Raw genomic sequence first — 15,464 nt, 5'->3', positions numbered from 1 at the left:
ACATCTATCAAAAGGAAAACCTATATTATTTTAATTGTAATTATTTACTTTTGGAAAACTGAAATTTCTTAACGTTTTTCTTTTGACCTTTTGGGCGTTTAATGTGACTTGCACATATTTTCTTGCTATTTCGGCATGTGTGAATGTACAGGTGACCTTGTTCAGTGTAAACATTAGACAACATATGGCGGTAATGAAGGAAAGAGAGTTTCAATGTTTGATCTCTCGTGTAGCATCAGTGCAGATTCGAGACACGGACCTCCCTCTGTGAGGAGGAAAATCAGGCTACGGCTTATTAGCTCTCTAATTATCATACACTTGTTGTGTGAAGGACACCCGCTGAGCTCGCCTGGACACATCCACAACCGTATAAAACAAGCTCTGAAGGCTTTAAAGATGTGGTCATGATGTGCCAAACTCTTAAAGGGACATACAGTATTCTGCACTTTTGAAGCATTTCAAGTTCATTTTCCACCCTCCCACTGACGCTCAGGATTAAACCAGCTGCCTAAATGTTGAAAAATAGTGACAAAAACCTGTCCAGAAGTTCCTTCAGTGTAAATGTAAAGTGATACTTGTCAAAATAAACACCTTTAATTCATATTCTCATAGACTCATATTCTTCACAGACACTCAAAAGACTTCAAGCAACTTTACTTGTTCACTTTTTTCTCACTTCAAAGTTCGTCTTTCCTGATGAATCAATTGTTTCTCTTTCAGGGATGTTCCTCTACTTTCATTTTGTTTCAGCTTTCCAATTTTCTTCTTTCACTCATTGAATATTTAGATTTCATTTAGCTTTTCCGTTCCTGCTTACTTCTTTCACAGTGTTTTTTTTTTTTTTTAGATGAAGAATATGAGACTCATTTAAGTCAATGAAAGCTTCCAAAAGGAGCGCTGTTCCCAGCAGGTCCATTAGTAAAACAGTCACAGAGAGCGTGACAGGGCCGCTCTCCTTGTTATCAGCCCATTACTCACTCCACCTGTCTAACTCTCACACAGGACTGAGCCGATACATTTCACAACTCAAACACCTCTACACTACTGAAACAGTGCTGGAGTGTTCAGCCTGCCCGAAGTTATGTCTGAAATATAACTGTCCAGATGGACGGACCCAAGAGGAGAATGCTCAAAACAGGAACTCGGATTTAAAGGAAGCAAAGAAGTTTTGTAGCTGTACTATTTCACTGGAAGGAGGAGAGACAGATCTGGAAAGCATTCAATCTGAGCACTGAAGAACAAGACACTAACGGAAAACCACATCACTGCCTACATCTCCCACAGGACCCGGGAGAGAGCAGAAAGAGAAGCACAAATTGGAGACAAAGCAATCGCACGCTCCCTTTCTCTCAGTGCAGATGAGATTTCACATCAGACAGCTGCTGTTTTACACCCCGGGGCTGAGACGAGACAAAAGGGGTACAGGAGACGTCCCGCTTGTGTCTGTGATTCTGCATGGGCTGCATTGATCAGCTGGAGTGTAAACAGAGTTCATAAGCTCTAAGGGCAGGAACGAGAAATGAGAACGCTAACATGAGTGTGGAAACAAACAAAGTTTAAGAGAAGACCATGCAGATTGAGAGAGAAAACTAGGGGGGAAAGAACTGTGGCTTAGTGGTTAATAAATGCTACCCAAACACACTGAGCTTTGGTGCTCATGTGGGAAATGTGGGTTCAAATCAAACTTTTGTCCCGGTTCTGGTTAGTCATTTTTGGTACACATCAAGCAGGACATGCATTGAACCTTTGGATTACGAGTCCGAATCTCTAATTATTAGACCACGACCTCCCCAAGGCCACAATTTATAAATTAAAATAATGCATAATTATTAAAACTGTAATATCTCAAATGGTTAAAACATGACCAAAAACACGGGACATTCTGACACAAATGTTTACTCACGATTCTTGATCCCATTTCAATTCTTGTGTAACAGTCTGCAAAAACACTAAAGGCACGATGAGCATTGGTGCTCATGTGGAACATACAGGTTTGAGGGTGGACCTTCAATCTGTTCTGATCCTGTAACTCCTCCTTACATCCCGTCACTCTCTTCTATAGCCATTTATAAAAAAATAGTCCCAAAAACAAAGATGAGTTAAAGGACATTGGCGACATAAGTTCAATGTTCTGGACAAATTATGCTTTGAATCCAGCTCAGATCCCATTCGCTCTGTCTTTCCTGTCAAACTCTAGAACAGCTGTAGAATAGAAATGAGGCAAAAGCCCCAAAATAAATAAATAAATAAATAAATCAGAGCTAGTGGGTTTTAATGGCATTTTGGAGTGGGGAATCTTCCCTCCTGCACTCAATTAAACCCAACAGATAATGCCATTACACACCAATCCATCACAAACATTGTAATGAGAAAACACTAAATTCTCTCTCTAAACCTCAAACGCACAAGCAAATATTTGATGCTAAAGAGAGTGCTAATGCATTAGGTACAGAGATAAACGAGGTGTTAGCGGGACAGCAAGAGGAATGGAATTAGTTCCTTCTTCTTAGAAGAGACGGGGAAGAGAAAGAGACAGCGAGAAGTAATTAGATTCATGAGGGATGTTAATAAGATTATTTTAACACCACTTTGCAAACCCTCAGCAAACAGAAAACCAAAAGTCACAAATGTTTGTGTCTGTCCTGGAAAAACTGACCATCATCTGATAATCTTCATTGGCATCATTGCAGTCATACTGATGCAACAGTGTGCAACTACACAGATGCTCACACACACTCACTCACACACACTCTCTATGGTAAACACTCTCTGACAGGACAAATCTTCAGGTAGTGTTTGAGGAAGCAGAGGATGATTGCTCATTAGAGTCAGAACGTCCCTCATCGGCTTTAAACAATAATCGCTCTCAATAAATAAGCGTGTGTGTAGGTTGTTTTATTTATCACCAGAAGTGAGAAATCTGACAGAATGTTTCTTATGGAATATCTTCGAGGATAAAATGAATGCAAGCATATGATATACCCGTATAATATCCAGCATTTCAAAACCATTGATTTATTTGTGGCGGCCTGCCACAATATCAAAACTGACCAGCACAGACTGATTTTCCAAAAGGCTTTGATTTTGTTAAATAAACATTAGCACTGCAGGCATTTGTGTGTTAATACAGGTGCATCTCAATAAATCAGAATGTTGTGGAAAAGTTCATTTATTACTCATGTATTAAATTAATTCATTGCACACAGACTGAAGTATTTTAAGTCTTTGGTTCTTTTAACTGTGATGAATTTGGCTCACATTTAACAAAAAACCCACCAATTCTCAACAACCTCAACAAATTAGAATACTTCATAAAACCAATAAAAAAATTTTAAAAAACACATTTTTAGTAAATTGTTGGCCTTCTGGAAAGTATGTTCATTTACTGTACACATACTCAATACTTGGTAGGGGCTATTTGCTTTAATTACTGCCTCAATTCAGCGTGTCATGGAGTTGATCAGTTTGTGGCACTGCTGAGGTGGTCTGGAAGCCCAGGTTTCTTTGACAGTGACCTTCAGCTCATCTGTATTGTTTGGTCTCTTGTTTCTCATTTTCCTCTCGACAATACCTCATAGATTCTCTCTGGGGTTCAGGTCTGGTGAGTTTGCTGGCCAATCAAGCACACCAACACCATGGTCATTTCAGTGCTTTGACAATGTGGGCATGTGCCAAATCCTGCTGGAAAATGAAATCAGCATCTTCAGAAAGCTGGTCAGCAGAAGGAAGGATGAAGTGCTCCAAAATTTATAGGTAAACGGGTGCATTTGACAAAACCATCAGATGACATTGCACACCAAATCATCACAGACTGTGGAAACTTAAAACTGGACTTCAAGCAACTTGAGCTATGAGCTTCTCCACACTTCCTCCAGACTCTAGGACCTTGGTTTCCAACCTTGGTTTACTTGGACATTGGTTTACTCTCATCTCGAAAGAGGACTTTTGACCACTAGGCAGTCCAGTTCTTCTTCTCCTTAGCCCAGGTAATATGCCTCTGACATTGTCAGTGGCTTAACAAGAGGAATATGACAACTGTGGCCAAATTCCTTGACACGTCTGCATGCCTTGACCCCAGCCTCAGTCCATTCTGTGAAGTTCAATCAAATTTTTGAATGGATTTTGCTTGACTATCCTCATAAGGCTGCAGTTCTCTCAGTTGGTTGTGCATCTTTTTCCTTCCACTCAACTTTCTGTTAACATACTTGGATACAGCATTCTGTGAACAGCCGGCTTCTTTGGCAATTAATGTTTGTGGCTTACCCTCCTTGTGAAGGGTGTCAATGATTGTCTTCTGGACAAATCTTCCCCATGATTGTAGGTCTGTGCAAATTTTTTTTTCCGATTTTCATGCGCATCTCATCAGTAAAGACGCTCCTGTAATTAGTAGTATGTCTCCAGCACATGCGTTAAGATCAGGGTTCCCAGGTTTTCACAAAAAATCCTGCCCAGCTGCTTCTCAAAACTAGTCCAAAACTAGCCCAATCACGTTTCCAGGAAATTCCCCGATAAAAATTGCAAACCCGGGGTTAAAATATGTGTGTTGCCAAGTCTGTGGTTGTTTGGACAGGACCAAATGTACAATAACACCAAATTTTGACAGCTAAGCAAATGTAAGTGTGTGTGTGTGTGATTGTTTGCTTTGTGAGAGACTGTGTGCTTTATTTTTAATTCTGTGCTTCATATCAACTGACAGTGTGTGTGTGTGTCATCATTCACATTAGCTTTTTTATTAATTAGATTTCAAGCATCATGTACCGCCTCTGTACCTGCATTGATACTGCTCATAATAAGCTTTCTTTACAACAATCTTATGAAGAGTTCAGAAGTCACAGGAAGCTTGAACCCATGTGTACATACGGTATGTGAGACTGAATAAAAGTGTGTGCTTGTATCTGCTACTGGAGGTTCATTTCTTTGATTAAGATCCGCAGCGTGTCTGATTCCTCTCACTGCTGCACTCTGTCCATCTCTTTCTATTATTTCCTTTCATCAGCAGAGATATGAAACATCAGAGTTTGTGTTCCTCAATGTTCCCAATCTTAAAGGGCTCAGATAATCAAAAGCAGGGGTTTTTTTTTTTACCTTTTTTGAAATAGTGTTTGAGAACCAAACGTGCACTCAAACACAAAACTAAACTGCAAAAATGGCTCATTCAGAATCACAATCTTTAAAAAAAAAAAAAAAGATTTAACTTTTTGACTGATTCATCAAAACAATAGGAGACATTTGTGTGTGAATAAGACATCCTGCAAAAACAATGCATTTCAAAACATGTTTTGTGTGATTGTATTAGTATCCTGTCTTTTGATATAATTACATTTGATTCAGACTACAAAATCTACTATAATAGAGGTCATTAACATATACAAGTCTTGAAAGTACAATAGCAAATTTTGCTTGTTTAATTCAAAAGCTGGGAAAGAAGAAACTAAGAAGCTGTTTTAGTGCAATAAACATTGACTTGAGTCGTTTTTAGAGTAAATACCTTCTCTGCTGATCTCTCTCACTTCAGCACTTTGAATAGGAGTCCATTTCATACTAATCATTTCCCAATACACTCTCTCTCTGTGTATCTCTTTGTCTGTCTATTTGATTCTGTATCGGTCAGCACTGAGACCTGAAGGATCTGATTCAGACTCCACCGGCACCAAAGCAAATAAGAAACATGGCAGCATTTATTTATATGGCTCTTTACTGTTCAGCCAGACTGCAGGAGACACCGGTTAAATACACACAATTCATACCTGTTAAATTAATTTGTTAATGTTTCTTACTACCTAGCAACTGCCCAGAAGACCCTAACAACCCCTTGAAATACATAAGCAACCACATTTCACCCTGTCAGAATTAATTTAAATTACATTACATTATTTTTAAAAGTTATTTTTTTAATACAATAATAACATAAAATAATTACATTAATTTAATTATTTTATCATTTAATTTTGACAGATTAATTCTTATTCTTCTCAGAACATCTAACCTAACTCTGAATGTGCTCAAAACATTATGACTGTGATACAGCTTCGTTCACATGTAACATAACAAATATAACTTTATTCAATTTCTTAAAGGTACAGTTCATCTTCAAGTTGTTTCAAACCTGTATGAGATTCTGTTAAGCACAAAATAAGATATTCTGGAGAATGTAGGTAACCAAACAGTTGCTGGTAGTCACTGATTTCCAAATAATATGGATGTCAATGGCTACCATCAATTGTTTGGTTACCAACATTCTTCAAAATATGTTCTTTTGTGGTGGAACAAGTGAAGGGTGAGTAAATGATGACAGAATTTTCATTTTGTGGGATGCCTATCCCTCTAAGCTGAATCACCATAATTTCACCAATGTATTCAACAACCTCCTGGACAGCAACCAGTGTGGCTTCAGAAGTGGACATTCAACCGAAACTGTCCAGTTCTGTTGAAGCCCTAAGACTGGCAAGAGCAGCTTCCAAATCTCCAACTCCAATCTACAACCAAATCTCTCAACACAGTAAACCACCAGATCCTCCTGTCAACCCTCATGGTAAAGGGCATCTCAGGAACTGCACTCCAGGGTCCGAGTTTTATCTCTTAGATAGGTCCTTCAAGATATTTTGATCACAACATCTAGCTACTGGGGTGCCTCAGGGCACAGTTCTTTGACCACTTCTCTTCTCTATCTACATGGTATCACTAGGTTCTGTCACTCAGAAACATGGCTTTTCTTACTCTACCTCTCATTCCATCATGATGATCTGACAATAGCTGCTAGAATCTCAGCTTGTCTAACAGACATTTCTTGCTGAATGAAGAGCCATCACCTTCAACTCAACCTTGCCAAGACAGAACTGCTTGTGGTTTCAACAAACCCATCACTTCATCACAATTTCACCATCCAGCTAGGCAAATCAACCATAACACCTTCCAGGACAGTCAGGAATCTTAGCGTTGTGACTGATGATCAGCTGAATTTCTCAAATCACATTGTTAGAACTGCCCAGTCCTGCAGATTGGCTGTATTTAGCATCAAGAAGTTCAAGCCCTTTCTATCAGAACATGCTACAGAAGCCCTTGTTCAACGCTCTCTTGGCAGGTCTTTAAGCTACTGTAGTTCTATCAAACCTCTGCAACTAAACCAGATCATCAGTTTTCACTGGCTACCAATAGCCACTTTACCCTTTACCAAAATTCACTATTTCTGTTCGGACTTTTGTACCCTCTAGAAGCTTGCGTTCTGCAAGTAAACATTGCATTATGGTGCCTTCCCAAAGAGACAAATCACTTTCACAGACTTTTACCTTAACTGTTCAATGCTGGTGGAAAGACCTGCCCAACTCAATCCCAGCAGCTGAGGCCTTGACCATCTTCAAGAAACTGCTAAAGACACATCTTTTCCATCAACACTCGACTCTCTAACACTAGCATGCTCTTTATATTTCTATTTATCTACTTTTCATTTATAAAAAAGACCCTCTAGCACTTGCGTTTTCTTATTCTTTTTCTAATCAATGTAATTGTTTTCTTTTTATTTCTCTTTTGTTAGTTTGATTGCTTATGTTTTCATCGTTGTAAGTCACTTTGTATGAAGCGTCTGCTAAATGACTACATGTAAATGTATAAACGTACTCAGTTCAAGCATGGCTTCTAAATGGAAAAACCTTACATTTACAGTAAAATAGTAAAGAGTTTAGAGACTCACATGCTTCCAGTGGCCGAGCTGCTGTCGGTGGGCAGAGAGCCATTAGATCGCTCCATCTGTGCCAACCTGAACAGACAAAGACCCAGACCAAAACAGGATCAATATGACAGTATCACACTTTTTATTAGCATTAAAAGGATGCAGCTTATGGATTTAGGTTTGTGTACCTCCGAGGCTCCACAATGACTGAACATGTTTATTTATGTGTTTCTTGATGGATGAGAATATAAAACCATAAAAATGTAAATTCAAAGTACAGTATGCATTCTGGTATGACCAAGTGGGTTGGATACAACCAATCAAAGCTCAATACTGAATAACTCTGCATTGTAAATTTGACACACACACACACACACACACACATTCAGAACTGAAGACTTGTCCCGATGGATTACCATCTCATAGAGTTCCTATGGGATAGAGGCTTCAATAGTAGTCTATATTCACAATCCCATAATAACTTTCTGTCTGTGTGACAAGGACACTGAAAGAAACTAGCTGATGGTGAGAATCCTTTACTGTAAGTCTTTATGGGTAGAAGGTCAGTGCTGGAAGCAAACTATGTTTTTTTTTTTTTTTTTTTTTCTTTGAATGGGTGTAAATGAAATTGATAGTGCCTAATATACTGTATATGGCACCAGATTAAATTGGCTTTGGCAGAGAGTTTGAGGTCTAACAGAGCGTGTGTGTGTTTATATTGCTCCTCTGTCACCACTTTCATTTGTGGTGTTGCAGTAGGACAGCATGAGGACAGCTAATCTTATGATACGTTTACAGTAAATCACTGAATACTGTAAATACTAACTCTAACGATGACAAAGAATGTGAAATTAAACAAATACTACAAATTACAGAACAATGAGTACTTTATCAATCCCAAATTAATCACTTTAATTTTAATTAATTTAGTATTCGTTGTTAATAATCAGTATTAATGATTATTGCTAAATTTGTAATATTAGTTCTTATTGGTGCAAGGGTAGAAAACGTCCATGTGCATATATATCATGTTAATGTTGTTGATGATAATATTTAATTATTACATTAATTCACCTATTACATTAAATGGCCTCACATGCAAGGAAACTGCTACAAAGAATATTGCACCTGAAAGAACCATTCACCGGATCATCAAGAACTTCAAGGAGAGAGGTTTGACGGCAGTGAAGAAGTCTTCAGGACGTCCCAGAGTGTCCAGCAAGCACCTGGACTGTCTCCTCCTGAGGAGTCAGCTACAGAATCATGTCTCCAGCATTGCAGGGGTTGCTCAGGAATGGCAGCAGGTTGGTGTGAGAGCATCTACACACACAGTGAGGCCAAGACTTTTGGACAATGGTCTGGGTAAGAAGGGCAGCAAAGAAGCCACTTCTCTCCAAGAAAATGTCAAGGACAGACAGAAATTCTGCAGCAAGGATTGGACAGCAGAAGACTGTTGCAAAGTTATTTTCTCTGAAGAAGCTCCCTTCCAAGTGTTTGGGACATCTGGAAAATCGGTTGTTTGGAGAATAAAAGGTGAATGCTACCACGAGTCCTGAGTTGTGCCAACAGTGAAGCATCCTGACACCATTCATGTATTGGGTTGCTCTTCAACCAAGGGAGTGGGCTCTCTCATAATTCTGCCCAAAAACACTGCCATGAATAAAGAATGGTATAAAAAGGTCTTGTAAGAGTGACTTCGTCCAACGATCCATGAGTGATTTGGTGATGATCCGTGCATTTTCCAGCATGATGAAGTACCATGTAACAAAGCAAGATTGATAAAGAAGTGGCTTGAAGATCATTACATTGAAATTTTGGATCTGTGGTCAGGCAACTCCCTGAATCTCAATCCCATAGAGAAGCTGTGGTCTGTCCTCAAAAAGTGAGTGGGCAAGCAGATGCCCACAAATCTTGATCATCTCTGATCATCTCTGATCACTGAGAACACCTCAGAGCCGCAAACACCAGAACAGCAAGGCACAAGAACAGTTTCTTCCCCCAGGCAATCTACCTCATGAACAGTTAAATGTTCCCTACTTATGCTTATAAATGTGCAATATCCTTATATTTATTTGTTAACCCTCCATCCTAGAACATTCCTGCATCTCACTCAATCCTATTCCATTATCATTTATAGCACAATTGTTTATACACTTATTTATTTGCCAATTTGTAAATCTCTCTCTCTTTTTTTTTTCTTCTGTGTGTTGTTGTCTCTGTGTACTGGAAGCTTATGTCACTGAAACAAATTCCTTGTATGCGTAAGCATACTTGGCAATAAAGCTCTTTCTGATTCTGATTCTGATTCTGAACTAATAAGGCAAGAATGTACCTAATTGACGCTAAAAATGATAATTTTTATGAACAACTATTCATTTCCTTTCTTAACTCAATCATATATGTTACCCACACATTGGACTATCATGTTCTAATCACTTATTGTGTGTGTATTTTTAATAACTATTGAATAGTTTATAGGATTATATTCATATTGGGTATGTATGAGTGTGAAAATTCATGCTTTAAACATTTTTATCAATCAATAATTTATCAAATGTATCATATTCTTGTTATAGAATTTATGTCCAAAATTATACTCTGCAAGAGCGGAAACGTTTGTACCATGTGATTGATAAGATGACATTTGATTTATCTATGGGGGTGAAGAAACATTGCAACACCCAAGCAAAGACAATATCTAATTGGTCAAGACAACATTTGAGGTGTGGCCGAAAGGCCAGTTTAAATACTCAGGACACCATCAAGCTTTTGCTTTTGCTTTTAGTTATGTCTGCTTTTAGCCTTTTAGCTTTTTAGTCATTGCTTTGAGCTACGCTTTTAGTCATAGATTTTTAGCACTATTTGAGCATGCTAGAACTTATATTCTTCTACATTCGTTTATTTTCTTTTCCATTGAGAGTTTCGTGTTCTGAGTTAAGTTTTGTTAAGCCGTGTCTCAGAGTCTGACCTCGAGTACTTGCCTAAAACTACAACCAGTCCACAACTCCATACCTTCAGACAACGCACAACCACAGGCTTCACTTCAACGACCACTGAACTCCCAGCCAATCAGAAACCTCGGGAAACACCCTTTTTTACACAGGCAATGCAAGTAACATACCTCCAGACTGAGCTTAACTGGTGTTTCTAATATAATTTTAACCTCATTGAGGAACTCAATGCGAGGGTAAATTAAGTGATTGATGGTTGTTTATGTCTATGTACTTTCACGTATTGCTGCAAACTTGGGATTTCACATTTTTATTTTCTGTAACTCATTCTTTCCTAACTTTCTATATTCCTGCAACTTGTGTGAATGTATGAGTGCGTGTGCTTGTGTGTTAGATTAATTTATGTGTCTTAGATTTATCTAATAAAGCCTTATTCATATTGAAAAGAGAAGTATCTTGTGTTTTTTGCTTACAAGTTAATGTCTTAAACTGCCGATCTTGTTACTGTGCTAATTTATAGTGTATTTACTATATTTGGATATTAATATCCAGTGCAGAGTTGACGTTATATGGCTCGTTAAATGAATCGCTGGCCGTCTCAGTGATCAGCCATAAAACAGTGATTCTGTCCAAATCTTAAATGATTCCATTTGAGCTAAATTGACCTGTTTCCTTACATGTATTTGCCAATAAAAGCCTTTAAAACGTATTATATGCTTATCACTGTTTTTCAGTATACCATAGAAATGTGGAAAAAAATAATCTACAAATACTGAAGAAGCAAACTTTGCAAAACAAAACTGATGTCACTGCCAAAACTTTTGTCCATGGCTGTACTTACTCTTTATTGTGGTTAGAAAGGTTCTTTAGATTATTAAAATGTTCTTCACACTAAGACAAAACATAGTTCTCTTAAGAAATGTTCACTAAAAGGAATCTTATTATAAGAAGTGTAATTACACTGAAACAATGTCACCTTAAAATAAATTGTAACCATTTTTTCCCCCTAGCAATACAGATAAATGCAATGAATTTGATAATTCCTTTGACATTTACGTAATTGACAGCCCTAGTTTTAACTTGTCAGACATCTGTAATTATGTTAATTCTTAAATGACATGAATATCAATATAGTTTGTGTACTAAAATGTCAGAAGTGAGATGTACCTGTTGGCGTACTGCCCTATCCGTGAGTGTGTGTCGTCATGAGAGAATTGTGGCGATGGAGAAAGCCTGAAATCAAACACACACATAAACAAAAGCACACTCCAAAAATAACCAATGACAATCATGACTCTAAACATGAAATGTGTCTGATGATCTACAGTGAAGGCCCAGTGTTATCGGGATGGATAAACTGAGAAAGATGGTTAGACAAATAAAATAAAATAAAATAAAAATAAAACAAAAGGTTAAGGGGAGGGGGTGCAGGTGGATGTACTGCATGCTGAAGACGAGGAGGAAGAGGAGGACTGATGGTTGACTGTTGATACTCACTCATACTGCTCCGGACACATGCTGATGAGAGTGACCGGACTGCAAGAGGGAGAAAGAAAGACAAAAACGAGGGGAGAGGGGGAGTGGGGGTAGGGGAGGGAGGAACAGATTTGTTTTAGGGTCAGAGGTTATATAACGTAAATGTCAGATCCACACATAAGGATGTGGAAGAGTTCTAGGGAAAATACTCCTCCAGTACTGTAGGGGGCAGTGCAGAATACTGAGAAACACTGGATTAAGAGAATGATTGAAAACTAATTACCAACGTAATGAAATTTCGCCAAATTTCAGCAAGACGATTATTATTATTATTATCTGTCAAAAATAAAGGCGCCTATCTTTAGTTACGCAGCACGGAGAGCCGCTTCAGAAACTCGCCACGGCGCCGCTGGTGAGTAGCCGTGATCAGCAGACGTATGCAGTGTAAATAAGGGGTAAGCGATGTGTAGTAGGGCTGCACGATGTGTCGTTTAAGCATCGATATCGCGATGTACGAATCCACGATAGTCACATCGCAGGATGTGTGATGTAGGCTGTCGTAGTTGATCTGTTATTCATTAACTGTACGGGCCAGCTGCTCCACAGCCCTTGACGAATGTGATTCGCGGATTAATTGCACAGCTTAACCATCATAGAGGGAAAGTTTATCATTTACAGGACTGAAAAACACATGCAAGTTTAACAGGGCAGAGAGAGAGAGCGCGAGACAGAGAGAGCGAAAGTGTGAGATTGACAGAGAGAGAGTGCGCGCGAGAGAGACAGAGAGAGAGCGCGCGAGAGAAACAGAGAGAGAGTGCGCGAGAGAGAGAGAGAGAGCGCGCGAGAGAGAGAGCGAAAGCGTGAGATTGACAGAGAGAGAGTGCGCGCGAGAGAGACAGAGAGAGAGTGCGCGAGAGAGAGAGAGAGCGCGCGAGAGAAACAGAGAGAGAGTGCGCGAGAGAGAGAGAGAGAGCGCGCGAGAGAGAGACAGTGAGAGAGCAATCCGTCTTCAAACAACACAAGCGCTGTCTTGCTCTCTCTCCCTAGCGCATATTAATCAATTGACACGATGGTGTTGATGTTTAAATCACTTAAAATGAGAATGTATTTGTGCTCACCCCATTTATTTTTTTCTGAAAAAATATCGCAATATATATCGCAGAAAAATAAAATATTGCAATGACATTTTTTCCCAATATCGTGCAGCCCTACTGTGTAGGTAGCTATGCGCTAGCACTATGATGTTTTTCTGGTAATGTAAATATTCTTTGCTTGTTTTCTGTTTGAATAACTGAGGAAATGCAACTGTTTGATTAACTACTCGTTGTCAAACATTATTCCTCTCCTCAGCACCATCACAAGTCCCTTCTGGCAACTCCTAACCACTTGAGAGACCTCTTGAGTTGTCTTAAATAACTGGGAGAGTAAGAATGATTCTTAGCTTTAAGAAATTTGATAACTCGCTTTCATACTTAAGTTTCAAAGTAGGAATACATTTAATGAATGTTCAGCATATGAAAAATGGCATATTGAAAAGCTTGTTAAATACGGGCCCAGATCTCCAAACCAATCTTTTATCTTTCATTTATTTTCATTCCAATTCAGTGTCTTTTTATATGAAAACTGTGCTGTTAATCGCACATAGTGCCAAGCGCAAAAGATCAAACGCTCTGCTCCGACTTGACAGGGACAAGTTTAATCTGCTGGAGAACCCTCGTGAACTTCAGTGTCTCTTGGAGATGATGAAAAGTGTTGTCTTTTTTCTTTTAAAGGAAACCATGTATCAGATGAGACGATAATTGCAAGATGGGAAATTCAGGGTTAGATGTTTCATGCTTGTCTTTTTTACGAAAGTAGGGACATTCTCATCTGTCACACTGCAGAATTGAGGCATTTTGGTCTTTTTCACGAGTTGAAACAGCATTGAAGGGTGACGTGGAGATGACAGGTCTAGGATGAGACCCTCAGATGACAGGGGATGACCTACAAACTTTTCTCGTTTCATGTAGGAAGGTCAAGAGAGGCAGGAAAAGAAAGTTTTTCTTTTTAATAATGTTTGAAAGTTGTTGGAAAGAGCAAAAGTCAAGATGAAATGGCTTTCACAGCTCATTTAACTTTTGTATTCTGACACTGAGAGAGAAAATTGTATCCATCAGGAATTGAGTGGATCAAGAATGGCAAGATTCTGCAAAGGCTTTATTAATAGCAGCCTAAAAGATTATTTGGCTGTTGGTTAAATTCAACATGAAATTAAAATTTGCCCCATTTATTTTCGAAATGCATGCATTGATCTTATTTTGATGAAAGATGAACATTTGTTTCTATGGAATAATGTTCGCTTATGATTTGTTTGACCAGGAAAACGTATTAAGAATGTAAAAATGATGATGATTTCATGTTGACTCTCAGTTCGGCTGAAGAGGGAGAAATATGAGTCGTGTCAAAGACGAAACACTCCAGTTATCTGGGCTGTTAAATGGCTGGTTTTGGTGTATCACTATGTACAGAGCGCTGGACTCAAAGTAATGAGGGATTCTGTAAATTAGTGCTGACAGAATTAACAAACACCAGCTCGCTAATATAAGTCAGTCAATATTCCCTGGTGCTTCAAAATTTCAAGAAAAGCTTTTGGAAACTGTTCTGAATATATTTCAACCACAGTCATCACTTATTGTTAAATCTCACAAGTGGCGATTGGGTTTACTCATGCTGGTCAAACGTTTGAAAATCAAACGTTACTCTCAGATTGGCTGAATGTCACGCTAACGTGGAACGACAGGAAACCTGTGCAGTGTAAACAGTCATTTTGGCTCTGCTCATGGGGATTTATAATCAGCACCAACTGAAAAAATGGGTCATCTGCAGTTCCCTGTAATTTAACAGGGGCTGACACAAATTCATGAAATGGTCCCACCGGAAAACCAAAGTGCCTTAATCAACAGTAGTATGGAGATAAGGCAGAAGTGGGAACTGCATAACTCTGTTTTCATGAATTGGCCACACTTGGGCTCTGTTCCAAAAACACTGAACTGCCTGGGGCGGCATTTTAAGTCATCATACAATAGGCACACTCCCAACACGGAGGGAACATCTTCCAAGATGCCTTCTTTTGTTTAAATTCTAAGGCCACATCACATGTGTCTTTAGTGGAAAATTTATTACGAAAAATTCAGTGGGTAAAAATCCATGCAATTTGACAGGCAAAATAAGAGAATTGATTACGGGCCCTTTTCACATTCCCAGCGTTCTCAGCAGCAGAAGTCACAATAGTTTGGTTAACTTCTATAGTATAGTTTAATTTTTGCATTTCCATTTACCCCAACAGCAAAAATAAAATAAATTAAATAAATTAAATTCCACGACAGCATTTC

The 15,464-nt window shown here is 38.7% G+C and overlaps 1 protein-coding gene across 8 annotated transcripts in view; it reads right to left on the bottom strand.

Annotated features, from left to right (window-relative positions):
- Positions 1 to 15,464, bottom strand: part of LOC127945068 (utrophin) — a 192,443-nt gene that overhangs the window by 11,663 nt on the left and 165,316 nt on the right. For all 8 annotated transcript variants that reach the window (XM_052541605.1, XM_052541606.1, XM_052541611.1 and 5 more), the window contains 3 exons: positions 12,115 to 12,153; positions 11,785 to 11,850; positions 7,688 to 7,753 (listed from right to left, as the gene is read on the bottom strand). In XM_052541605.1, coding sequence (XP_052397565.1) covers positions 7,688 to 7,753; positions 11,785 to 11,850; positions 12,115 to 12,153 — 171 coding nt within the window. The remainder of the gene's footprint in view (positions 1 to 7,687; positions 7,754 to 11,784; positions 11,851 to 12,114; positions 12,154 to 15,464) is intronic.

The sequence above is a fragment of the Carassius gibelio genome, chromosome A23 (assembly GCF_023724105.1).
Source record: "Carassius gibelio isolate Cgi1373 ecotype wild population from Czech Republic chromosome A23, carGib1.2-hapl.c, whole genome shotgun sequence".
NCBI classification, from domain to species: domain Eukaryota; kingdom Metazoa; phylum Chordata; class Actinopteri; order Cypriniformes; family Cyprinidae; genus Carassius; species Carassius gibelio.
Note: the sequence above shows the minus strand (reverse complement) of the source record. Positions and strands in the feature narration are given on the sequence as shown.